General features: G+C 40.4%; 2 protein-coding genes across 8 annotated transcripts in view; one reads left to right on the top strand and one right to left on the bottom strand.

Annotated features, from left to right (window-relative positions):
• The first annotated feature begins 2956 nt into the window (after positions 1 to 2956).
• On the top strand, positions 2957 to 5861 carry arl6ip4 (ADP-ribosylation factor-like 6 interacting protein 4). Its single transcript, XM_074637899.1, has 5 exons — positions 2957 to 3272; positions 3360 to 3740; positions 4789 to 4906; positions 5061 to 5130; positions 5217 to 5861. The coding sequence occupies exons 1-5, from the start codon at positions 3119 to 3121 to the stop codon at positions 5271 to 5273; spliced, it is 780 nt and encodes a 259-aa protein (XP_074494000.1). The 5' UTR covers positions 2957 to 3118; the 3' UTR covers positions 5274 to 5861.
• Positions 5862 to 5983: 122 nt separating this feature from the next.
• Positions 5984 to 23082, bottom strand: part of LOC141769133 (membrane-associated phosphatidylinositol transfer protein 2-like) — a 50049-nt gene continuing 32950 nt past the window's right edge. For 2 of the 7 annotated variants that reach the window (XM_074637885.1, XM_074637886.1), the window contains exons 8-26: positions 21699 to 21803; positions 21549 to 21613; positions 20391 to 20635; positions 20001 to 20190; positions 18589 to 18708; positions 18117 to 18331; positions 17827 to 18002; positions 17394 to 17564; positions 16226 to 16378; positions 14452 to 14616; positions 13312 to 13602; positions 12668 to 12816; positions 12438 to 12554; positions 12141 to 12257; positions 11890 to 12038; positions 11097 to 11246; positions 10792 to 10972; positions 10491 to 10619; positions 5984 to 9958 (exon numbers count right to left, since the gene is read on the bottom strand). In XM_074637885.1, the coding sequence (XP_074493986.1) occupies positions 9581 to 9958; positions 10491 to 10619; positions 10792 to 10972; positions 11097 to 11246; positions 11890 to 12038; positions 12141 to 12257; positions 12438 to 12554; positions 12668 to 12816; positions 13312 to 13602; positions 14452 to 14616; positions 16226 to 16378; positions 17394 to 17564; positions 17827 to 18002; positions 18117 to 18331; positions 18589 to 18708; positions 20001 to 20190; positions 20391 to 20635; positions 21549 to 21613; positions 21699 to 21803 (3266 nt within the window). In that variant the 3' untranslated portion in view covers positions 5984 to 9580. Of the gene's footprint in view, positions 9959 to 10490; positions 10620 to 10791; positions 10973 to 11096; positions 11247 to 11889; positions 12039 to 12140; positions 12258 to 12437; positions 12555 to 12667; positions 12817 to 13311; positions 13603 to 14451; positions 14617 to 16225; positions 16379 to 17393; positions 17565 to 17826; positions 18003 to 18116; positions 18332 to 18588; positions 18709 to 20000; positions 20191 to 20390; positions 20636 to 21249; positions 21322 to 21548; positions 21614 to 21698; positions 21804 to 23082 lie in introns of all 7 variants that reach the window. The other 5 variants (XM_074637892.1, XM_074637888.1, XM_074637887.1 and 2 more) reach the window with 5 other exon arrangements.

The following is a 23082-nucleotide window of genomic DNA, read 5'->3' as shown; positions in this document are numbered from 1 at the left end:
CTCAACTAGATTTGAACTTCCTTCGTACCAGACGTTATATTCTACACTAATACCCTCTCTTTGATCAAATCATATCCTGATTCATAAACTGACTGTGCATTTAGGCCCCTATAAAAAAAAAAAGATTCCCCACAATTATATCACTCCACTCCTTTAACACACTGACCTGTTTTAAGTGACATGGAAGCAAAAGGACTGGGACGTCAATACTCAATGATTTGTGTGTGTGACCCAAATATCTGACACACTTGGAACCTTTTTTGGGGGGAGGGCCAGACCTTCACCGTTCACACACAAAAGGTCAGATTCTCTCACAGACCTTTCTTTCATCTGTTATGATCCTTTGTGTGGGTTCACTGAGTTTTCTTTGGATCTCTGCATGAGATATATTGGATGGGCCTGTCTAACGTGCTGCACTTAGACCTTTTTCATTGTCTAATTGAAGATATTAAAAGCAGAAGGAAGACTCGGGACATATTTATATCGTAGCCTACTTATTCTACATACTAAACAGCCAAATGGGCTGGTGAAGGGAGCATTGCTGTTCTTTTCACAAATAAGAAAAAAAGTAATTTCCTTGCAGGCTAAATTCAACGATTCAGATTAATGCAAAAACTTGATTTGAATGTAGTGTAAAATGTCAAATATTAAAATGTCATATGTAAAAACACAAAAAAAAACTGGTAGATACACTTACTCAAGTACTGTACAAATGCAAATGTATACGAATATTTCACTACATTTCATTTGACAGCTGCACTTGTTTCTTTGCAGATTCAGATTTTTCAAACTAAACATGATAAGCTTTTAAAATATGATGCGTCTTTATAGATTAAGCCAGTGGTTTGAAATATTTTTGGCTTGTGATCCCTTTAAACAAAACAAAGCAACTTGTGGTCCCACATTACAGGTTATGGCCTTAGTGTGGCTGTAACACGCCCACTACAATGCTTTGCAGCGCACCTGCAGATTCTATTTTTGGCAAACCAGTCACAACAAAGGGCAAAAGAGAAAAACACAGGGAAAGTTCAAAAGCTTATTATATTATCAATTATAAATATTAAAACAAACATTAAAATCAAGGGGAATCATTTGTCTCATAGCAGAAATAATTATCCTTGATTACTAAGAGAGGAAGGGAAAGCAGTCAGTGTCCTACTAAAGAGGAGAGGGGACGAGCAGTCCAAGGCCAAGGGTCAACTGAGCCACTCACTTGATGGTCGTCTTCTGAGCCATAGCGCAGACTAGGGTGGCGACATACTTCAGCCTCAAGGAAACCCAACTCGACCTTCAGACCGCGAAACTTGGAGCTGACCCTGCACACAGAGAACACACAAGGAGAAAGAGTGAGAAATATCTGCTGCATGTGGCACCAGGGTGGCGGAACGCCTGCCTTCAATCAGCAATTATCTCATAGCTTCCCTCTTACATTGTACCATTTTAAGGATTTCTAATGGGCCTGGAGCTATCCAGTATTTCACAAGAAAGCTACATATAAAAAATAACAAATATATTTTTCATCATTATTCTTTTAATCATTTTATGACCCCTCAGATTAATCTTGGAAGCCCTTATTACTGGATTAAACTACACAGCATATAAAATGTATGTAAGTAATAATATTAAAAATAATGATAATAATAATAATGATAATAATGATACAACACTCTGAAATAAGCCATTCTGCATAATGATTATGTTAACCTTTCTTACTGTGAGTACACTTTTCTGATAATACTTCTGTACTTTTGTTTTACTTTACAATCTTATAACCTGTAACAGAGTAAGGGAGAGCGGGGTTGGCTGGGACACTTTTGTATTGACACAAAATAACCTTCCATTACTCACAGACTGCTTGAAATGTAATGAAAATAATTTGAAATTTGCAAATAATTTATCAGGTTTTTTAGAGCCCAACCAAATGTGAAAGGTACAATTTTGTTAAATGTACAAGAAGTGCATTTTCCAAAAATATGTATACATCATTTAAATTGAAAAATGTCAATCTAAATTTGAATATCTTATATTTATAATGTCACTTGCTCACACATTTTTTTGAGTAAAAGAAAACATTGTCATAAATTACAGAGATTTGGCAAAAAAAGGGGTTTCTGACTGACTGCCACTTGAGAAAACATTCACTAAACTTCACAGTGGGTGTTATTCAATTAGGATAGGCCTTTGTCTTGTTTTGGTCTGCTTTTGTTGAAAAAAAAAATAATCTAAGTGGTTGGTGGTTACCCATAACTGAGCATATTCAAACCATGTTCATATGTGGGGTTCCTGCTCATGTTGGTGTGGAGGGAAATGAGCAGGTAGATATATTCTGGCCAAACAAACACTCAGAATTAAGAATATAGATTTACAAGTTCCATTAAGTAAAGCTGAGGCTTTAAGCCATTCATCAAGACATATGCACAAAAAGTATGGCAGGAGTACTGGGATGATCGTGAAAACTGGAAGGCATCTGTACAATATAGAAAAACATGTTGGAGCAGGGAGAACGGTGGGCTGGAAAAGAAGAGAAGAAAATGTCATCAGTCAACTGAGAATCAGACATACATGTCTTAACCACACATTATATAGAATAGGCAAGCACCCAACTGGGAAATGCACATGTTGTATTCAACCAGAAACTGTCGAACATGTACTGATACACTGCAGGAGTTACAGTATCCAGAGGAATCACCTTTTACAGTCACTAAAGGAAGGCAAAACATCAGGACTTTTCATTTCCAGGTCTATTGGGGAATACAGCAGATAACATATACTGTGAAATTATTCAGTTTTTAAGAGAAACTGATTTAGTTAAACGAATCTAGAGTCTTCATCATTATTATTATTATTTTGTATTTTGTTTCTACACAATCTCCTGCTCCACACTCCAGTCCAGATGGTGGCGTTAATGCACCTATAAGATGGTAGGGTACACTAAAGTAGGAACTAGGAACCTTAATCATGTGTTTCCGGACGCCGCGGACGGAATCAAATCGAAGACGCGCACACATCCGTAGACCACAGCAGCAGTCCTCACTTCTCTGAGATGCAGCTGCTCAGTTTCTACTTTATATGATCTGCAAACAGGTTTGTCGTGTGGATTTATACTCGTTTAGTTGTGATGGATCGCAGCAGATCAGCTGACAGACCCGGCAGAGAGAAACAACAAGAGAAGAAGAAGAAAAGGAGACGATCCTCCTCCTCTTCCTCTTCCTCATCGTCTTCTTCTCCAACCAGCAGCAGGTCGTCAAAGAAAACATCACACAAGAGTCAAGGTTGGGACGTAAAATAAACACGTTTTGGCAGCAACAGATGTTTTATTATCACAGAACTTCTGTTGAACTTCTTCTGTTTCTCCTCAGATGTAAAAACACAAAGAAAGAAGCGCAGAAGAAGCTCCTCGTCTTCATCATCCACCTCTTCTTCCTCTTCTCCCTCCTCCTCGTGTTCATCACCGTCCAGTGAAGAAAAGACAAAGAAGAAGAAGAAAAGTAAAGCCAAGAAAAAGAAGTCGAAGAAGGAAAAGGAGAAGTTGAAGAAACAGAAGAAGAAGGAGAAAAAGAAGAAAGAGAAGAAGCTGAAGAAGAAGGAGGAGAAACTGAAGAAGAAGGAGATGGAGAAGAAGAAAGCAGAGACTGTGGTGGTGTTGCTGCCTTGTCCTCCTCCTCCTCCTCCAGTAGCAGAGCCTCCATCCTACCTGGAGGTGTGGCAGAGTGATGAGGGAGCAGTGGAGCTGGGACCTGGTGGGATTTCACTTTACATTGTTTCTATACAGATTATGTTATTTCACTGCAACATCTGTTTGATGACATGACGTAGAAGGATCAGAATCACTAACTGGACAAACATACCAAACCTTTTTACGTTTACAGCTTCTCAAATGTGAGGATTTGATGCTTTTCTCTGTGTTATATCACTGTAAACTGAGTTGAGTCTAAATGATTAGATAGATAGTAACTTTATTGATCCTGAGAGATATTCAAGTTTCTCGCATCACAGTTCCATCGTGCAAAACATGTTAGTAGAAAGGCAGTAAAAAAGTTAGTAGTAGAAAGTACAAAAATATACCAGATATAAAAATACAAGGAGATGAAGAAAACTGTTAAAAGTGAATATAGTGCAGGGTAACAGCTGTGATAAGGACTATTAAAAAAGTGAATATAGTGCAGAAGAGACTGTTAAAAATGAATATAGTGCAGGGTAACTCCAGTAGCTTAGTCAATGAAAGTGCACTGTTTGCATTATTATCTGTCCTGCAGACCGTCCTCCTTTCCTGAGTCTGTCTGTGGAGCACTTGGGGAGCAGCAGCCTGCCGCTAAACAACCTCCTCTGTTTGGTTAATTATTAAACTAAAAATTAATAAAAGTTGCGACACTAATTTAAATAAAAAGTATAAATGGTGTGGCAATATTATAACATCACCTAATATGAATATTGTAAGAAAAAGCACACTAGGGCTGCAGCTAACTATTAGTTTCACTGTCCATTAATCGATTAGTTGTTTGGTCTATAAAATGTCAGAAAATGGTGAAAAATGTCGATCAGTGTTTCCCAAATCCCAAGATGTTGTCCTCAAATATCTTGTTTTGTCCACAACTCAAAGATATTCAGTTTACTGTCATTGAGGAGTAAAGAAACTGGAAAATATTCACATTTAAGAAGCTGGAATTAGAGAATTTTGACCTTTTTAAATTACTCAAACTGGTTATAGTTTGGCAACTAATTGATTAATTATTGCAGCTCTAAAGCACACGTGACATTTGGTGCATTATACTCTGTTTTCCTTTGCAGTGATGACGGATGAGCAGAAAGCCCGACTCGCCACTAAGAGGCCCATCACCAAAGAGGAGTACGAGGCCAGACAGAGTGTGATCCGCAGGGTGGTGGACCCGGAAACAGGACGCACCAGGTAAACCAGAGCTACAGAGTTCATTCTACTAGTTTACAATCATTCATAAGACGATCAAACAGTCCAACTCAGTCTAACCCCACAATTCCCCAGAAAATCTAATACACCATAATTCAAATGTTGTGATGCAACGAATGTCATTTTTTTCTTCCAGATTGGTGAGAGGAGAAGGAGAGATCATAGAGGAGATGGTCAGCCGAGAAAAACACAAAGACATCAACAAGGTACAAGAGAAAGGTTCAATTATAACTTTGTGAACTAAACATAGAGCTCCCTTATATTTAACAGTGAACTTCCATTCATCCCACAGCAAGCCACCAAGGGAGACGGGAATGCCTTCCAGAGGAAACTGGGAGTCAACAGGTAGAGGATGTCGTGATCTACTTCACGCCGCCTCAATAAGCTGAATCTTCTATCATCATTTCAGACAGTTGCTTGTGATTTCCCTGTAAAGGTACAAGAGATGTGTACTCTTGATGTACACTAGTGAGTTTAATCCAGGTATTAAAGCCAGTATCTCCTATTGATTTGCCTTATTAAATCTATGCTGGAGTTGGTGAGCGACTTTAATGTTTTGAGTTTACCGAGATCTGCAAAATGAACCAGGAAGATTTCCCAAATAGTTTACACATCCGCTGATTAATGCTTATTTATTTTGTCTGTATTTTAAAGCATTTCAGTGAGTACATTTAAGATTAAATCTTGAATTGACTGCAAGTAAGGTTGTCAGTTTTCTGTACCTGTTACTCAGATGATGTGTGACTGCAAACAGATGTTTTCTTCATTTTCAAATCAACCGGTTCATATTGTACTTAAAATCTAAGACATTAAGAAGCTGGCTACTCTTTTAACTACATACTCTACACCCACTCATAGATGTCTACTCACATTTTAATTCTCTGTTCTGCATTTGTGTGAACTGATTTCAGAAAAATAAATGTTTTTTTTTAACTGCAATGAATTCTCCTTTATTTCAATAATCCCTGCTCTCTGGAGAGACTATCCTTGTCATCCAGCTGGACCATATTATTCTTCATGACAATGTTTGAGTGTGAAAAAAAAGCCAAAATGACTTAGTTGTTCTTTATATGTTCTTTATACACTGTACATAAAAACAAGGGATGGATAAAATGAAGTTATCCAAAACCTACAAGATACACACCCTGTACAATGAAAATATTCACCAAGGTATGTTGCATGTATATATATATAAATATATATTCATAGGCTGTGTACGTGTATATATATATAAATATATATATACACGTACACAGCCTATGAATGCTAACTGTTGATGTAACAGTGGTGGCATTGCATTAACCCGGGGAACAGAGCCTGAGAGTGACAGATTGCCTAATGTTGGTGAAACATGTCATTTGTACACTTCCTTTTAAAGTGAAAACAAGCCAAAGCCTTTTAAGAAAATATGGCCTTTTCCTATTTCCACAAAGTAAACAGTCTCGTTTTCATGAAGTCAATTTGGGGGTGAGCAGCGTTCATTCTAGGCCTCGCAACACAATGGTCAATGTAAGGCAGAAAAGGGAAATGTAAGGCCTCTGGTAATGTGTGTGTTGAAGCGAATGTCTGCCCAGAGGTATCCACAGATAACCAAAACGCTTAGTCTTTATATTCTCCGGATTTAAATATCCAGGAAATTCAGATCTCCGAGGAAGGACATATAGTAGTTGCCAACTTTCCATGAGTGCATGTTTTATAGCATTGCCTTCCCTTTTTCCTAATTACTATCAATTAATCAGCAGCCTACGAAAGAGTTTTATATATGGCTTCAAGCCGAATCTCTGAAACGGCCAAAATGCAGAGGGACTGCTGTACGATTAGTAATTACACCTTTCTTACACAAGAATAGCTAGAAACAACCCTGATTAAGGAAGTTATAGGTACCTATGCATCTTATCTAGCATTAAAGAGGACCTATTATGCTAATTTTCAGGTGCATACTTGTACTATGGGTTTCTACTAGAACATGTTTACATGATTTAATGTTCAAAAAACGCTTTACTTTCCTTATACCGGCTGTGCTGCAGCACCTCTTTTCACCAAACTCTTAGGACTCCGATCCAGCTCCACTCTAACTAGCTTTGTTCAAGGGCGTGCTAAACTAGCCGCTAGGCAGATATTATGTAAGTTTGTTACTTGGTGACATCACCACGTTACGGAAGAAAAGGCAGGACTTCAAGCAAGGTGCTTCAGGCAGTTCAGGAGCAGTGTTTCTGTGGGGGAGAGGAACTCCCTTTGGTGTGGACTTTGGGCTTTGTAAACTTTGCAGACCTTTTACTTGCACAAAAACCATATAACACACTAAAGGAAAGGGAGAAAAGCACAAAAGCATAATAGGTCCTCTTTAAGTCTCCTCTCATTTATATAAAACAAAATATTAGAAACACCTCAGTATAACACAGCACCATAAACTACAGCCCCTCTAAAACAGTTAAAACCTTATAACCTTCATGAAAGTAGGATTTGTTACAGGACTGCATCCTTTTTCAACAGGTATATCTAATAAACTGACAACTGAGTGTTGATTTCTGGGTCACTTTTAAATGAAAGAGACTTCATCTAGAGCATGTCTGTCCACAGGAGATAAACTACTGTAATATTTCACACCATTAACGAAGATATCTCTTCTTTTTATTTAATGGACTCTACAAACGTTGCATGTAAGTTGTTGAGCGCTAAATTGTGTTCAGATTCCCTCTGCAGTTTGACGTCTGTAGAATATGTGCCTGTTGAACTGATTGTCAAAGCACTGTGACATTTCCTCAACACAGTTGGTTTGATCTTGTGGTGCGGTTGAGTAACATTGCACGTTTCCCTTACATTTGAGCCTATATTGGTCCATTGCAATCAGCTCTCTACATGCCTATTAGAGGGACAAATAAACAGAATTTGAATGAATAAATCACAAATTTGTAGCCATTTAAGAAACAAACGGCGAACAGCATAAAGTAACTCTGAGCTCTGTGTTTCTACTTCTGACAGCATTTTGTACAGAATTTACAATTTGCAGATTTTTCTTCCTCTAAAGGCGTAGCAGAACAGAGAAAAGAGACCTTAACCTATAAGGAGGATTATCTATGAGCACATTCAACGCCTCATTTACAGCTTAGGGATAACCGCAGAGAAGCCATATCCCGAATTTCCAAAATAGATAATAAACATACAATATATGACACGATTTAGCAGTTCTGTTGATACAATTCTGGTGATCTGCAAGATTAAAATAATAAAAATACAATACTGTGCCAGGCAAAGACCTCTTTGAGTTTTGGCTGCTGCAACTGAAGTTTGAAGAAATTAATAAAAACACAACATAGCTAAAGTAATCTTAAAACACATTTTGTTCACAAAATCAGTACATTTTAAAATATCTATAATCTTAAATAACAATAATTATCATCGTCAATCATTAAAAGTGTATCCTGAATGAGGTGGTGTTTACCCCCAGAGTTAAGAAGACACTTGAAACTGGTCTTCAGTGGACCAGATACCAGATCTGCACTGTAATATAACAATTATGTACAAGCCGTGTTGAGCCATTCAACTACTTACTTACACAATCTATTCCATTTTTACACAGGAGACCATTTCCTCTCTGTTCATGTACAGCATATCACTCTATACTGTGTTTACTTTGGCACATTAAACCATACGGTAGGAGGAGTTTCATACATTACTGATTCAGGAAGGTTGAGCAGCGCCGTGTGGTGAGATGTGGTGAAATGCTATAAAATCCCAGGAACAGTTTCAGCTGCTACCATAGTTATTAAAGGGTAATTTCGCAGTTTGCTTTGTGTGATATTTGTATGGTTCTTTGGTCTGAGGGACGACTAGAAAACAAGCAAAACTGGACTGTATGTATTTAGTCATTGCTGTTTATAAATGTAGTAGTATTATGCAACAAGTCTTGCTCAGATAAGTTCATGTTGGCTCACAGAATAAACATTGTTTTTTGATGCTGATAAATTATGTTTTTCCTTTATAAAAAAATCTTAAAAAGATAGTTTGACTAAAAGATTGTGTGAGAAAACAAACACATTCAATCCAGTTTTACCTGATTCTCAGCTCTGTTCCCAGACGTGAACATATCTGATTATCACATAACTTTAAAACTATTATGCACAAAGTTGATCTCTATAGTAATTGCTGTGCTTGTGTGGTGGCAGTAGACAGTTACAGTGCAGCATCAGAGCTTGGACCTGATACAGGCGGTCTGTAACCACTTTGTGTTTAAGTGTACAGCATTGGGGTGCTCGTATGTGTAACCATCTCCGATCTAAACGCCTGCTGTAGGAGGAGAACTGACCTTGTATTGATAAATATTTACTGAACAGTAGAAACAGTCTGGATCCCTACAATAGAAGCTATTTCTGTGCATGTTCCTGTTTCAGGAAGATGCTCTTTGAAATGCCTGTTGAGTTGTATTGTGTGTGTTGTATAATAAATATAGCCGTAGCTTCTGTTCATAAATATCTGTGTTGAGTTTGACTGGCATTAGATTATAAAGAGTGGTCCGTAGCACCTATTGTTTTTGTTGTGGTATTTACCCATCCGGTGCAAGTCAACTGTTTTTCACTCTTTGAAACGGGTCCCTTCCTCAGCACTGACATTTTTAAGTCTCTCTCCTGAAGGTGCTCTCACATCGTCTCCCTGTTCTCATTTGGGGCTGAGGACGCCTGGTTCCAGCTTGGTGCTGCTGCTGCGGCCCCAGCAGTTGGCCGTGATGCTCATGCTGCGCTGTGTTGCTCCCTGGCTGTAGCTTTGAACGCTCTCCACCCGCTCCAGCCGCTCGCCGTCCGATTGGCTCTGTGTGCGTTCTGGTCTGTTGTGGATGCTTCCTGTCGGGGAGCTGGGTGCCGGTTGGGAGGAGATGGTGCGCAGCAGGTGGTTCCTCTTCCTCAGGAAGTCGCTGTTTGCACCCAAGCCGAAGCTGCCTTTACGTAGGACCATGCGCGCACTGCTGGATTTAGCTGGTCGAGCGCGGTGGCTGTACTCCAGCTGGGACAAATGAGCCGCATATCCCTCTGTGATGAACTGTAGAGAGGAGACATGCTGTCAACTAGGACTGTGTATTGGCAAGAATCTGGCTACATGCATAAAATCTGAGTATAAAAAGTTAACTTTTTTTATGCAATCAGAACAGTGTGATCTGCATTTGCGTTTATCACAGTCCCTGTAACATCCAACATCATACCACTACTTTGAGAGGGCACATCTTTTTGCAAATTAAGTAAATCATTGACTGAGTTAATCTTCGCATGTAAACTATTAATTAAAAATCGATACAGTATCGTAAGACATAATATCGCCATAGTAGATATTTTCTACTTGTCAACTATAAAGAATCAGAGAATTATTACAATCTGGTTCAGTTCATTAATATTTATTCATTCAGCTAAATGAGTTATTAATTGGTTGTAAGCGTGGCAGTATTGGACCTAAAACATTAAATCATTTCCATCAGGTTTTGGGTATTTACTTAGTATCCTTGAAATAAGTAAATGGAATATTAATTTGAAAAGCAAGATCAATTCCCCAAGTTATGCATACAATAGTCAAATGGTACCTGGCACTGGTGCTGCATCTTCTTGGAGGGTCTACCAACGATGTATATTTGGGAGGGAGGGAGGCCAATGGCGGTGTAGACTGAGATGTCTTTGGTTGATCCGTAGCCAGCGAAAATCTTCATGTTAACCTGGAGTAGGTCAAATGAACAAGAGCACTGTTTGGCACTGACTGTATTTTTCTTCACGATCGAGTTAATATTTCTCTCTTTTCACCTCTAAAAGTATATTCATTCTACAAAGATCAAGACTACACATTCACAAACTACGGTACTTATAAAACTGCACATAGACCAGTCTGACCTCTGTCAGGGACCGGAGAAAGTTGGCCTTGTGTCTGAGCGGGTCGTGGACCAGGCCGTCACAGAAAGAGACGATGCCATGAGGGAAGTTGTGCTGAGATAACCAAGCCACCACTCGCTGCTTCTGCATGTCTGGTCGTCCCGTCACATAGATGATCAAAAAGCCTAAATCCTGCCAGTGCCTGCAATGAGGAGGAACAGAATTAAGACATAAAAAACATGACTCGCTAATGTTCTTCAGTCTGAAAGAGACTCTTGTTACAAACCCAAGAAAACAGGAGAAGAAGAAGAAGAGCAGCTGGGTACCTGACCACATCCACGGCTCCTGCTCGCACTTTGGGATCACTGCCCATGATCGACACACTGGCAGCAAATGACCCGTCGATGCTGAACACCACAAACTCTGTGCCACGTGGAATAACTGTCAGGTAGCTGTCTGCAAACGTGTGGTCGCCCCTGAGGAATGAGAAAAACAACAGAGAGTAAGAAAAAGTGAAAATGTTTTTCATTGACATTTGACTTGAGGTCACTGAAACACAACAACAAACTGAACTAAAAGCAAATATAAACCAGGCTTCCTCATATAATGCACAGAACGCCTGAATAATTCAGTAAACTAAGACATGCCATCGGGGTTTATTTTATTTTATTTAAAACATAAAGATAAACATTAAGTATTCACATTTAAAAATGAATCCAACATTTGACATGTTGTTTTGTTTTTTATTTGTTATTCATTTAAGGGATTTAAAATAATTTACTAAATCAATCATAAACAAGGTATATGAGGGTTTGGTGCCTCTCCACTTTGATGTATGAATATGGTATTTGCCCATAATTATAAATAGATTAACCAAATCAGATATATTAGATGGAAGATTGTTTAAAAATAATCTAATGTGGGGAAACTCAAATACTGGGACACTAGTGGGATAAATAGATAGCTGCTTTGGTTTCAGGGCCCTGCTATTGTGCATGCTGGCTCACTGTCACACCGTCATGATTTACTGTGGTACTTGAACAGAACAGAGCCATCGTTATTGTTATTAGCAACATCTGCTGTAAAAATGATTCACTGAAAACGTCAAACTAATCTCACCTGACAACCATCTTGACCGGGTAGACTCCGATGCCCAGACGTCTCTCCTCTGGGATGACAAACGACACACGGCCACTGCTGTTGGTCACTTCTGTGTTGAAGCACACCCATTCTCCTGATGGAGGCTGGGTCATGATGTGGAGGTCAACCTGTACAGGATTACAAAACCATGAGCACAAACTACACACGCATTACTGACATCATCAGTCTGTGGGTGCTGTTGGTGCTGGTAGCGGCAGAAGAGAGATCACCTTCTCCCCGGTCAAGGTGACCATGTCCAGAGGGCCGTACATAAAGCGACCTGTTAGAACCTGCCGGGAGTCTTCTGTGAACACTGAGTCATTTACACGGTGGTTGGCGGTCACATTCTGGCAAAGGAAGGAGTGAAAGAAAGATAAATGCTGAAATGTAATTTTCACCATGCCACTTAACACCATTTTTTACAATTTTTCCTTTATTTAATGAGATTAGATGGATGGGGAAAAGGTCAGAGACAAGGAAGGAATTCAGGATATTGTGACACAGACTTTTGTAGCTCTGATGCCTACCCTGATCTTCACATGAGTCCTCTTGCGGAGCCACTTCTCTCGAGGTTTGGAGGGGGTGAATTCAGTCACTTCTTTCCCATCTAGCTCCAGGATGCTTGAGTTGTCATGCCTCATGACCTACAGGAGATATTTCAATGACTCATCCTCAGCGTCTCTGAAGAGGACTAACAGCCTGCTGGTCACTTATTAACAGGCCATAAAGAGTGCCGGTTATTCTAATGTTGACTCACCTGTCTCAGGAGAAAAGACACAACATCAGTGGACTCCCAGTATGATGCGTGGAAGAGGTGTGGTAAAGCCACTGTGGGGAAAGCGGTCAGAGCGTCGGGGCAGTACAGGGCAAAGTCCAGCCGCTTCGTGCCCCACCAACGGGCTGCAACTGCGATGGGAATGAAGTGAATAGGGTGCAGATACGTCAGGTGAAACTGTAAGAGTCAGTGGGAGGTATGCGATGCCACGCAAAGTGCAACACCCCTGAAGCTAAAGCCAGAAGACGATTACAATCTTAAACCACAATCATCACCGATCCCAGCAGTTCTTCAGCTAAAAGAAGGAAATCAGTAGTTTATAATTGTTATTAACAGGAAATCAAGTGGAGAAGGAAGAAAAAGGTAGTTGGAACGGACACATGATTATATGAGCAACTGAAGATGGTTATTCAAGTTAGTATGGACATGGAAAAAGATTATGGATTCCTCATCAATGGAAGTGATTGCCTTAAATCCTTATGAATTCAGTTTTGAAACAAGTAAAGTGGAGGAAAAAGAGACTTTCTGGAAGAGCAGCTTTGAGTTTTTCGATTTTGACACAGTATAGAACACCGCAGAGAAAAGAACCGTAGCCTCACGTTGATTTCCCTTCCCTAGAAAAATACCTTGGTCCACTTCAGCCTGGGAGTCCAGTGAGACCAGATCAGATATAGCACAGTGCAGCCCGGGAGACAGGCAGTTCTCGTATTGGCCGATGGGACATAGAGCTTCACTAGAATCTGCCTCACTGTCCAGCTCTGCCACCTGATCTGCATCAGGAGATCCTGCGGTCTCGCCAGCCTCCGCTTTCTTACGGGACTTGGGAGGACTTTTCAGGGAGAATTTGTTTTGTGATGAAAGGGCGAGTTGGGACAAAAGGCCGAATTTTTTGGATTGGTTAAATTGGCATGATTTGGCTATGGGGAGAAAAGAAAGAGAAAGAAATCACATGAAAAATTGATGCATGTTGGTTTATTTCAAACAGTTTGAAGAGTGATGTTGGGATGCGTCCGGTGTCAGTAGACTGTGAATGTCAAAGCTGGAAAATAATTGTTAGTACAGTAACAGTTAAGGCAGTAGGGCAGGGTGATCCTGCTGAACTTCCTCTGATGCTCTGCTATCGCATGAACAAAAATCAGCTATGATTAGTTCATGTGCATCTCCAAGGTTGTACTATGGGTGCTAAAACAGCAGTGTGCAGAACAATAATGTGAGGTACAAATAAATGCTCTGGTAACAAAAGTGAAACAGTGAAGAACGGAGGACAATCTGACATAAAACACAACAGAATACTGGTCATCTCCGCAAACACCGTACCAGGGAGTGGACAATGCAGGATGGCTGAGGGAGGCAGGTGTCCACATGCATTGCAACATTAGAGAAATGCAGCACTCGTTCATTGCATTTACATTTAGACAGTGGATTAGAGTAAGACAGACAGTGAAACGAGGCGCTAAACTTGCTCTTCTTCAGAACTCTGCTCGCTCATATTGGGAATTGGTTTTAAGTCTGGCTAAGCAGAAGTAGAGAAAGGAGCTATCTGGCTGACAAGACTGCTCCAACTGGAGTGCAGGGTGTGTGTAGAGTCAGAGTAACGGGGTTGAGAGAGAGAGGAAGATGAGGGAAGAGGGTCGGAAAAGGAAAAAAGACAGAAATATAGAGAAGATTTAGACTGAAAGAAAGAGAAAGAGGGAGAAAAACTGGACCAGTGTTTGTGTGAGTGGAAGGAAGAGAGAGAGAGGCTCGTTGGTATCGAGAACACTTACTGTTGGCTATGTTGGTGGCAGTGTAACTGTCTGCCATTCCTGAGACCTGGCTGGCAATGCTGACCTCACTGGCCCTCCGCTGGCCCCGGGAGAGGGGGCCCGTTACGGGGGATGAAGGGTACGAACTGTCCATGAAGACACCACCATGAGACTGAACAACATCCGCTATTGAGCCGAAACAAGGAGATCCCATTAGACAGAGACACAGGTAAGGGGAACTCACAGTGATGGGGGGGAGGGAGGGAGGTGTGGGTCAAGAGTGGTAGCAGAAAAATGTGACAGCAGGCACCATGGCTTCAGAGGACATGTGAAACCGAAAGGCGGCCGCATGGTGGCCAAGGTCAGATTTCTGTAACAACACGGGCGCATGGGTACATAAAACACTTAAAATCACAAATGTGTTACAGTCACACCCATGTGTTAGTATCTGTTATGAAGATGATTTTTTTTGATCTAATAGCAAAGTAATATCATGTTAAAGTCTTTTGTATTTGTAGAAGTAATGAAATATGTTATAAATCAGATGACCTCTGACCATTATCACAAGAAGAAACAGGGAACAGTATATTCAGGATGTAGAGGTAGAGCTCCACGTACAGTACATTATGCAAACACAACATCACAAGCAGCACAATCGCTGAAATTCAGATGATAGTATAAATACCCCCTGCCGACATCAATATCTGATTTTGTGGAAGTGATGCAGACACACTGAAATCCGGCTTAAAAACCACAGCACAAACAACAAACGCTTGCAAACACTACACGTGACAGTAATATGTGAAGGCAACGACTAAATGTAACACCACACGAGATGCTTATCAGATTTTCCAAAGTATTTCCATCACAAGTTGTGAAAATGTTGTATTATTTATATTTCAAACTAGAAATTCTTCTAGGCCAAGAATTCAACCAGGAAATTATATCTTATACAAAGTAATTTAGATAAAATACTAGATGCTACAAGGAAAGGTATATGCAATATATATAATAGGGGTGGGAATCACCAGAGGCCCCACGATACCATATTATCACGATACTTAAGTCGCAATATGATTTTATGGCGATTTGAAACATTTTGCAATATGCCGAGTATTGCAATTAGTTTATTCCATTTTTTCAACTGAAAGCTTTGCAGTTTGTCAACATCTGCATTATCTAATAAGATACACGTTTCACTCTGTTCATCTCAGAGTTTTCATCCACATATCTTGAGGTCAGAGGTCAAGGGACCCCTTTGAAATTGGCAATGGCAGTTTTTCTTTGGCCAAAATTTAGTGCAACTTTGGAGCGTTATTTATGTTCTTCCCGACAAGCAAACATGACGTGGTTGGTACCAATCGATTAGGTTTTCAAGTTTCATGTGATACCAGTATCTCCACTCTAGCTTTAAGACTGAGCCACTTACTACAACCTCTGAAAGACAGAATAGTGACCGTCAGATTGTTAAGAGGTTAATAGTTTATATAATAAAAGATCAATACTTGACATCCCTGTATTGATACAATATTGCTACACAAAATATCGTGATACTATGCTGTATCATTTCTTCCCCCATCCTTCATATATATAATGGTGTATCTGATTTATCAGAAACATGACTGCAGCTCTTGACTCTTGAAACAACAGCGATGGGAATACTCAGAAAGGACACACGATGGGTATAAATCTGAGCATCTTGGACGTAACAGCAAGAAAGTTGGAACAACCAGACAACAGAGACACGGTGAATGGGGGTGAGGACGGATGCAGGTGAATGGGAGAGGCTACACACACTCCATAGTGGCGGGTGTGGCTTTGAAGGAGCCCTCCTGCCAGTTTAGCACAGGCACAGGGATGCAGGTCTCACTGATGGTCTCCTGACAGCGAAGGGACAGAGGAGGCCCGCTGTCAAGTAGCAGCTGAGCGTTGCTCTGGACTGTCTCCACTACAGAGGGAGGCGGAGGGGCAGAAGGGGACAGAGGTCAGGGCGGTAGAGAGCCATGTACGCACATATGGGGACAGGAGGCCGAGAGAGGAAGAGGGAAAGAAGACAAGGAAGACACAGAAACATATGAAGCAAGAACAACTGAACATGAGACAAGAAAGCAGAGTCGAGCCCTTAGTCGAGCCCATTGCTTTTGAGTGGCAACTGCTAGTCAGTCATATAAACACTGCTATAAGATTGTAAATGCCCTGGAATCTACTAGTCTTAAAACGGTTATGCACATAATTCACTAAAAAATGATCTTGAGTTTGTCTTTAAAACTTAATCTGCATTAAAAACTGTGTTAATAAGTTATACAAGGCAGACCTGAGGATATTCAGTGACAGCTCATTTGATGAAAACTACTCTGACACATCAAAACCCTGGCCTGAAGAAATATCACCATGCTTATTAACCCTCATGTGTCTCTTTAGTAAGCTCTGGTTCAATGTTGAAAGGTCTGTATTTTAACCTAGAATGAAAATCCACTGCTCATTAGTTACTTTACTCATTTCTGCATACTTTTTTCTATATTAGTAAAAAAAAAAGGGTAGGGTGAGACTCTAAGGGTTACTCCACTATAATGAGTGTCCAAACAGAAACCACCATCAGGACTATGACCACATTTAGATGAATAAACTGCTTTGCCAAAGATGTCTACGCACAAACAGTAGAACATTTTTTTAATTTTTCTTTGAGACAATGTTTACTCTGTGTTTGAAGGAACTCATAGTGTGCTACTTTAAGGCACGTGCTGTCTGTGGCAAGTAATCCCTGGGAAAATCAGTGTCAGCTGATGTGATCTTAAGTTAAAAGGAGAAATTTAATAGACATTTTCTGACAGGGAATTTTGCATTTGTGTCTGCGCGTGTGAATCCAAGTCAGAACGACATCAATTAACTGTAAATTCATGACTGGCTATTTACTGAATTGCTATTACTGAGGCTTTTATACGTCATCGGTGCAGAGGGCTCACCCAGTAAGGCAGAGTTTCCGTCTCCCAGGGGGAAGCGTTGGTATCGGGGCACGTTGAAGGGAGGCAGGAGGTGAAACTTCCTCTCCAGTAGAGGCTCCAGGCGGGAGGCTGAGGGATCGGCTGGGTGGAATAGGTTATAGACCTGCTGACAGGCGGGCCTCAGCTGGGCCACTAGGGGGAGAAATCAAACCAAAGATATGAGAGAGGAGAGGGGAAGAAGCTATCAACCCTTTCCTTCAGACTTTCTTTAGATATATTAAGTTTTAACATTGGTAATGACAACCAGACATACAGGTATGCATTCTACAGGTCAGTATGCTAATCCGTGCATCTCCACCTGAGGTGAACTTTTTGCACTTTTGTACACAGAAAGATTTTTTTTCAATGTTTGCTATCACTGATTACATTATAACCTCTGTCCAAATTAGCTTACCATCCAGCATAGGAATGACAGTCTTCCTCAGGGCGAGTACCAAGCCCAGTGGAGAGCCAAACAGGAAAAAGTCAGACACCTCAAAGTCAAACTTCCCCAGGGAGCCTCCATCCAGCATGGTGCTGCTGCTCGACCTGCGTGACACCGTGTCGTTCCGCAAAACGCTGGAGTGTAAGCTGGAAGGACAGCACAAAGTCATGTCCTCGTGTAGAACTAAAAATAAATCACACTCAGGCAGAACATAAAACAAGAAATGAAACTGGATGTTTGTCATCTCACGCGTAACACACCTGGTCAGGAAGGCCTGGTGTTGTTTTATTGTGTCCAGTTCGTAGGTGGAGGAGTCGCTTCTCTTGCGTGGCAGTTGTCGCTTGTTGTCATCGCCAACGCTGGCTCGAGGAATGTCTATGTTACTGCGACTGAGGTGGCGGCTGCCCTCCAACGTCGGAGAGGCCGACCCATGCCCGCTGTTGACAATGATGCCGGGAGAGAGGAGGTCCTGGTCCTGCGGAGGTGATTTAGGAACATTGATTACGAAAAGTTACATCCCTTTAGAAAGAGTCCATATATCTTATATGGTGGAGAAAAAAGGTTTGCATTGTACAAATTATAGTTGTAGGGCGTATTTTCAGAGGGAACGTCTTATTGAATTTTATAATTTAATAATATTAGGTAAAAAAAACATTTGTGGGTTCTATTATGATGAATTAAAACATATTTTTTGACATATGTATTCACTGCTCTGAATGTTTTGTCTCTTACCTGTACACTGACGATGCTGCCCCTGCGACTGCTGTTCTGGCTTTCATTAACCGTCTGGTTGCTGCTGCACAGCGCATCAAATCCCAAGATTCCTCCCACACAGTCCCCAATGAGGCACACCTAGAGAGGTCAATGATCAGATATAAAGTTAATAAAACAATAATTCGATTTTTGACATACATCCTTACGGTTTAGGTTTGCCTAAAACATCTACAGTGTACGCCTGCTCCAACACAGCTCAATAACACAGAGTGAATATGCTCATTAAAAAGCTGTTTTCCAATAAGTAAAAATAACAGTATGTTAACGTAAGAAAAGTCTTAATTATGTTGGCATTTATTTTATATGGGTGCATACCATGATGTGGAGAAAAACAAATTAACTAGTTGTTTTAATATTTAGATATAAAAGTAGAGCTGCAACGATTAATCGATAAATTAATTGCCAGCTATTTTGATAATCAATTAATCAGTTTGAGTAATTTTTTAAGAAAAAAAGAGTAAAAATTCACTTAAATGTGAATATTTTCTGGTTTCTTTACTCCTCTATGACAGTAAACTGAATATGACTGAACTAGGTTGTGGACAAAACAAGACATTTGAGGACGTCATCTTCGGCTTTGGGAAACACTGTGATCGACATTTTTTACCATTTTCTGACTTTTTATAGACCAAACAACTAATCAGTTAAACCTGCAGTAGGCAGTATATTTTTGGTATCATTGGGCAAAAATTACATAATAACCTTTCAGCATATTGTAATTCAAGTGTTCTGAGAGATAACTAGACTTCTGCACCTCCTCATGGCTCTGTTTTCAGGCTTTAAAAAATCTAGCGACTTTGACCAATCACAGGCCATTTCATTGAGAGAGCGTTCCTATCGGCTGTGCTCCGGAACTCGGCGTTCCTTCACCAAATTTCACAATGGCAGCGGCGTCACAAACTTTCTAATTTTACAGCTAAACCGTGCACTACAAGATGACTCTGAAAACATTTGAGGAGAGAAATAGGCATTAACGTAACATAATATTGTTTCCCATTTGATCAGCGCTGCCTAGTTTGATCGTTTGGTTGGAGTTCGCGAGTGATTGACAGCCGACTCTCATAGACAGCAGATCTCAGGTCAGCTCTTACTGCTTGTTTTCCTCCAGTCTGTGAAATCTTACAGATGCCGTTAGGAGCACCGGAGGATACAGAGCCACATGATTTTTTTCAGGTTACCTGTTTCATGTACTACTGTCACGATATAGCGACCGTTTTATAAAAATAACTTTTTTGAATCATATTTGCTCCAATCTCGCCTACTTCAGCTTTAATTGAGAAAATAATTGACAGATTAATCGACAATGAAAATAATCATTAGTTGCAGCCCTAAAACACACAAATCGTTATAAAATGGCATATTACACTGACCTGGCCAGTGAAGGATGCCCCGTCCAGAGACTTCATGAAGTCTGTGTAGACCTGGTTGGCTCTGACGATGACAGCGGCCATGGCCTCCTGGTACTGTGGAGCAGAGGTGGCCAGGAGGGGGAGAGCTGCCAGGGGAATGTGGTCCTGGCTGCTGGACAGACAACCCTCATCGTAGCTGTATGGGCTCAGGCTGCCGCAAAAAGACGCAAATGAACAAAATGAACAGGGGAGAGGGAAGAAACAAACACAGGAGGAGGGGCGATGGTCATGAGCTGCACCTGGATCTTTTCCATCAAAAACAAGCAGCAATCAGTCAATAAACAGATACTAACATCCTTATTCACAATGCTCACAGCAAGCAGAAAAACGTGCGCATGTGTGTCCTCTTACTTGGACACGAGGGAGAAGGCCTCGGCACAGATGGCAGGGCAGGGTACCAAGCGGATGGCGATGCGCCCCAGCGCTGCGGGGTAGTGAACACGCATGACTGCGTCGAAAGCTGTACTAATCGTGTTGACGTCAGCCTGCTTGCTGTTCTGGTCCCCTCCGCCTGTATCCAGGATGTTCCCTCCGTGCAGAACCAAGATCAGCACATGGATCTTGGAAGGCTGCAGACACTGCTGGGACGAACTCTCCTGAGAACAGAATGTTATAAAAAAAAAAAGGGTGATGGATGGGGTTAAGCTCTTGGAGAATATTCAATAAATTATATATTTACTTATGAAAACATCCTTTTTATTAGCATGACCAAAGACAACATGCTTAATGAGTGGAAACCATTACAGATTAACAATAATGCATTATCTATTGTGCATCAAATTATTTGTGTTTTGTCAGATTTGTAAGTCATATGGGCCACACAACAACATGTTTGAGGGGCGGAGAACCATGAGGGGAAACAGAACAGAGCCAACCTGCACTCCACCTGGACAACTGTTCAACCAACAGCAAACAACGACAATGCTTCCGAGGACAAGTCACATTAAATAGAACAACATAATGTGCAGTTTTGTCTTTTTAGTCTGATACAAAACTTTTCAAAGAAGCACTATATGTACACTCAACGCCACAGCTGCAAGTACACAGAAGAAGTTGAACAGAGGGTGGTGAGGTTGAGGAGTACACATGGATTTGGGTTTTGGCAACGGTGGGGAAAAAAAGGGCAGGGGGCAGTAAGTACTGGGTTTACTGGGGGTCTCTGTGGTGCTACTGTAGCCCACAGTGCACTAGGGCCAACATGTTTACTTACTGAGTGGTGCCTTGTTACCGTGATGGTGGGAATGGGAGAGCTATGGGTCTGGCCGCTAACAGAGCCACGCATCTGAACACAAGAGGACAGAGAGGCTCAGGGACAAACAGCCCTTCTGTTATCCTCCAAACTGTAAAACCTGATGCAAATCACTATGTTTATTATAATGAAATCAAGTTTAACTGAAGCTTTGGGGTTCATTTTCTGTGGATGGTTCTTCAGGAATATTTATTTCAGACATGATTCTGCTGGTTAGTGTTGTGTTTTGTAACTAAACACTCACTGTCAGACACACATACCTCGTCTAGTCTTTCCTCACTGGTTGCTCTCTCATATTCCACTGCCATTTCCTTTAACAGCTCACCTGCAAACACACACACACATTCTTAACATCAAGCACTGAGGCAGAGTGACTTTCCATGATGAAGTGCTCATGGTCTTCATCATACCAGGAGCTTCCTCTGCGTCTTCAGCTTCAATCTTGTCCATCATTTCGTTGGAATTCCACTTGGAGATTTCCTTCGGGAAGACCTCCTCGCCGTCTGAGAGATCCTCTGTAGGGGCGACACAAGATAAATCATGATCAACTAAAGTATATGTATCCAATTTGTCATTACACCAACAGTATAACACTCATTTATTGTAATTAACAAGGTCGCATGAGTAACATTTGCATATTCAGTTATATAATGAAACAGTTGACAAATGTAAAGGAACCTTGTCAAGCTTTCCCACAAGATAATATCAAATAAACCGAAACATTTATATCTACTTGATGTAAAGTGTCACCAGCTGTGGTGGCCAAAGGCATATTATGTTGGGTATTTTCATGTTTGAAGTGTGTTCATCTATGGCTAATGAGGGGCATGTTATTTTGTAATCTCAAATAGCAAGTGCATGTGTGCTGGAGGACAGAGGAAGTGGTTTTATTACCATAATGGACTTTCAAAGTAGAAAAACAAATCTATTTTCTAAACAATTACCTACTGAGAGAGGTTTAAACTAGTATGTATCTGACATGAATATGTGATTTTAAAAGGAAGGTTCAGGATCTAAGACAGAATATCCCTTTTTATCTCCTGTTTTACTGCCAATAGCTTCATTTCTGAGAAACAGGCTGCTACCTCCTGTTCACTTTAGTTTGTGTTAACAAACTGAAAATCAAATCTAAAATTGAATATAAATATCCTGTAATTCCATTTAGTTCCACTGTAGTTATATTACAAATAAATAACACAACTGTTGTAAAGAAATGTAAATCATTTTATTTCATAGTGACTTGCTTTGCAAGCAGAGCAAGTTCCTCAGAAACCCCAGAGTGAGATTTCTCTCATTAATTGTAGGAGTTTCTAAGAGTTAATGTGTCCTGTACACAGTTGAACTTCAAGTGACTTCAACTTCAAGTTATTTTCTCAGTTGGATCACTTGTTCAATTTATAAATAACAATCCAGTCTTAAACTTGATAGAAAATAAGGTGTGAAGGTAAAGAGGTCTTTATTTGATCAATAGGCTTTACCTTGTTCAATAAATCAATAAATACACTTTTAGCTTCATTTGCAAGTTGTGTGTATAGTATCGTTTGTATTTGTAATTGTAGCAGATACATTAGTCGTATCTGTTTTGAAGAATAAGTACAGAAATACTAGCTTTATAAGACAAGTTAAGTGTGTACCATCATTCATGGATTCAAAGCCCTCATTAATAAACGATGGTAGACCAGACACACTGAATGTAACATCTATGAGGAGTTCTCCTCCTAAAGCTTTCCTTTATTCATTTGCACTAAAGACAGAAAAGGGGAACATGACAGTCAAAAATAAACTTGATTCTCA

This window comes from Sebastes fasciatus, chromosome 6 (genome assembly GCF_043250625.1).
Source record: "Sebastes fasciatus isolate fSebFas1 chromosome 6, fSebFas1.pri, whole genome shotgun sequence".
NCBI classification, from domain to species: domain Eukaryota; kingdom Metazoa; phylum Chordata; class Actinopteri; order Perciformes; family Sebastidae; genus Sebastes; species Sebastes fasciatus.
Note: the sequence above shows the minus strand (reverse complement) of the source record. Positions and strands in the feature narration are given on the sequence as shown.

Coding starts and splice junctions, on each gene's coding strand:
- arl6ip4 (XM_074637899.1), top strand. CDS start 3,119: ATGGATCGCAGCAGATCAGCTGACAGACCCGGCAGAGAGAAACAACAA. Junction 3,273..3,359: donor AACATCACACAAGAGTCAAG/GTTGGGACGTAA, acceptor GTTTCTCCTCAG/ATGTAAAAACACAAAGAAAG. Junction 3,741..4,788: donor AGCAGTGGAGCTGGGACCTG/GTGGGATTTCAC, acceptor TTTCCTTTGCAG/TGATGACGGATGAGCAGAAA.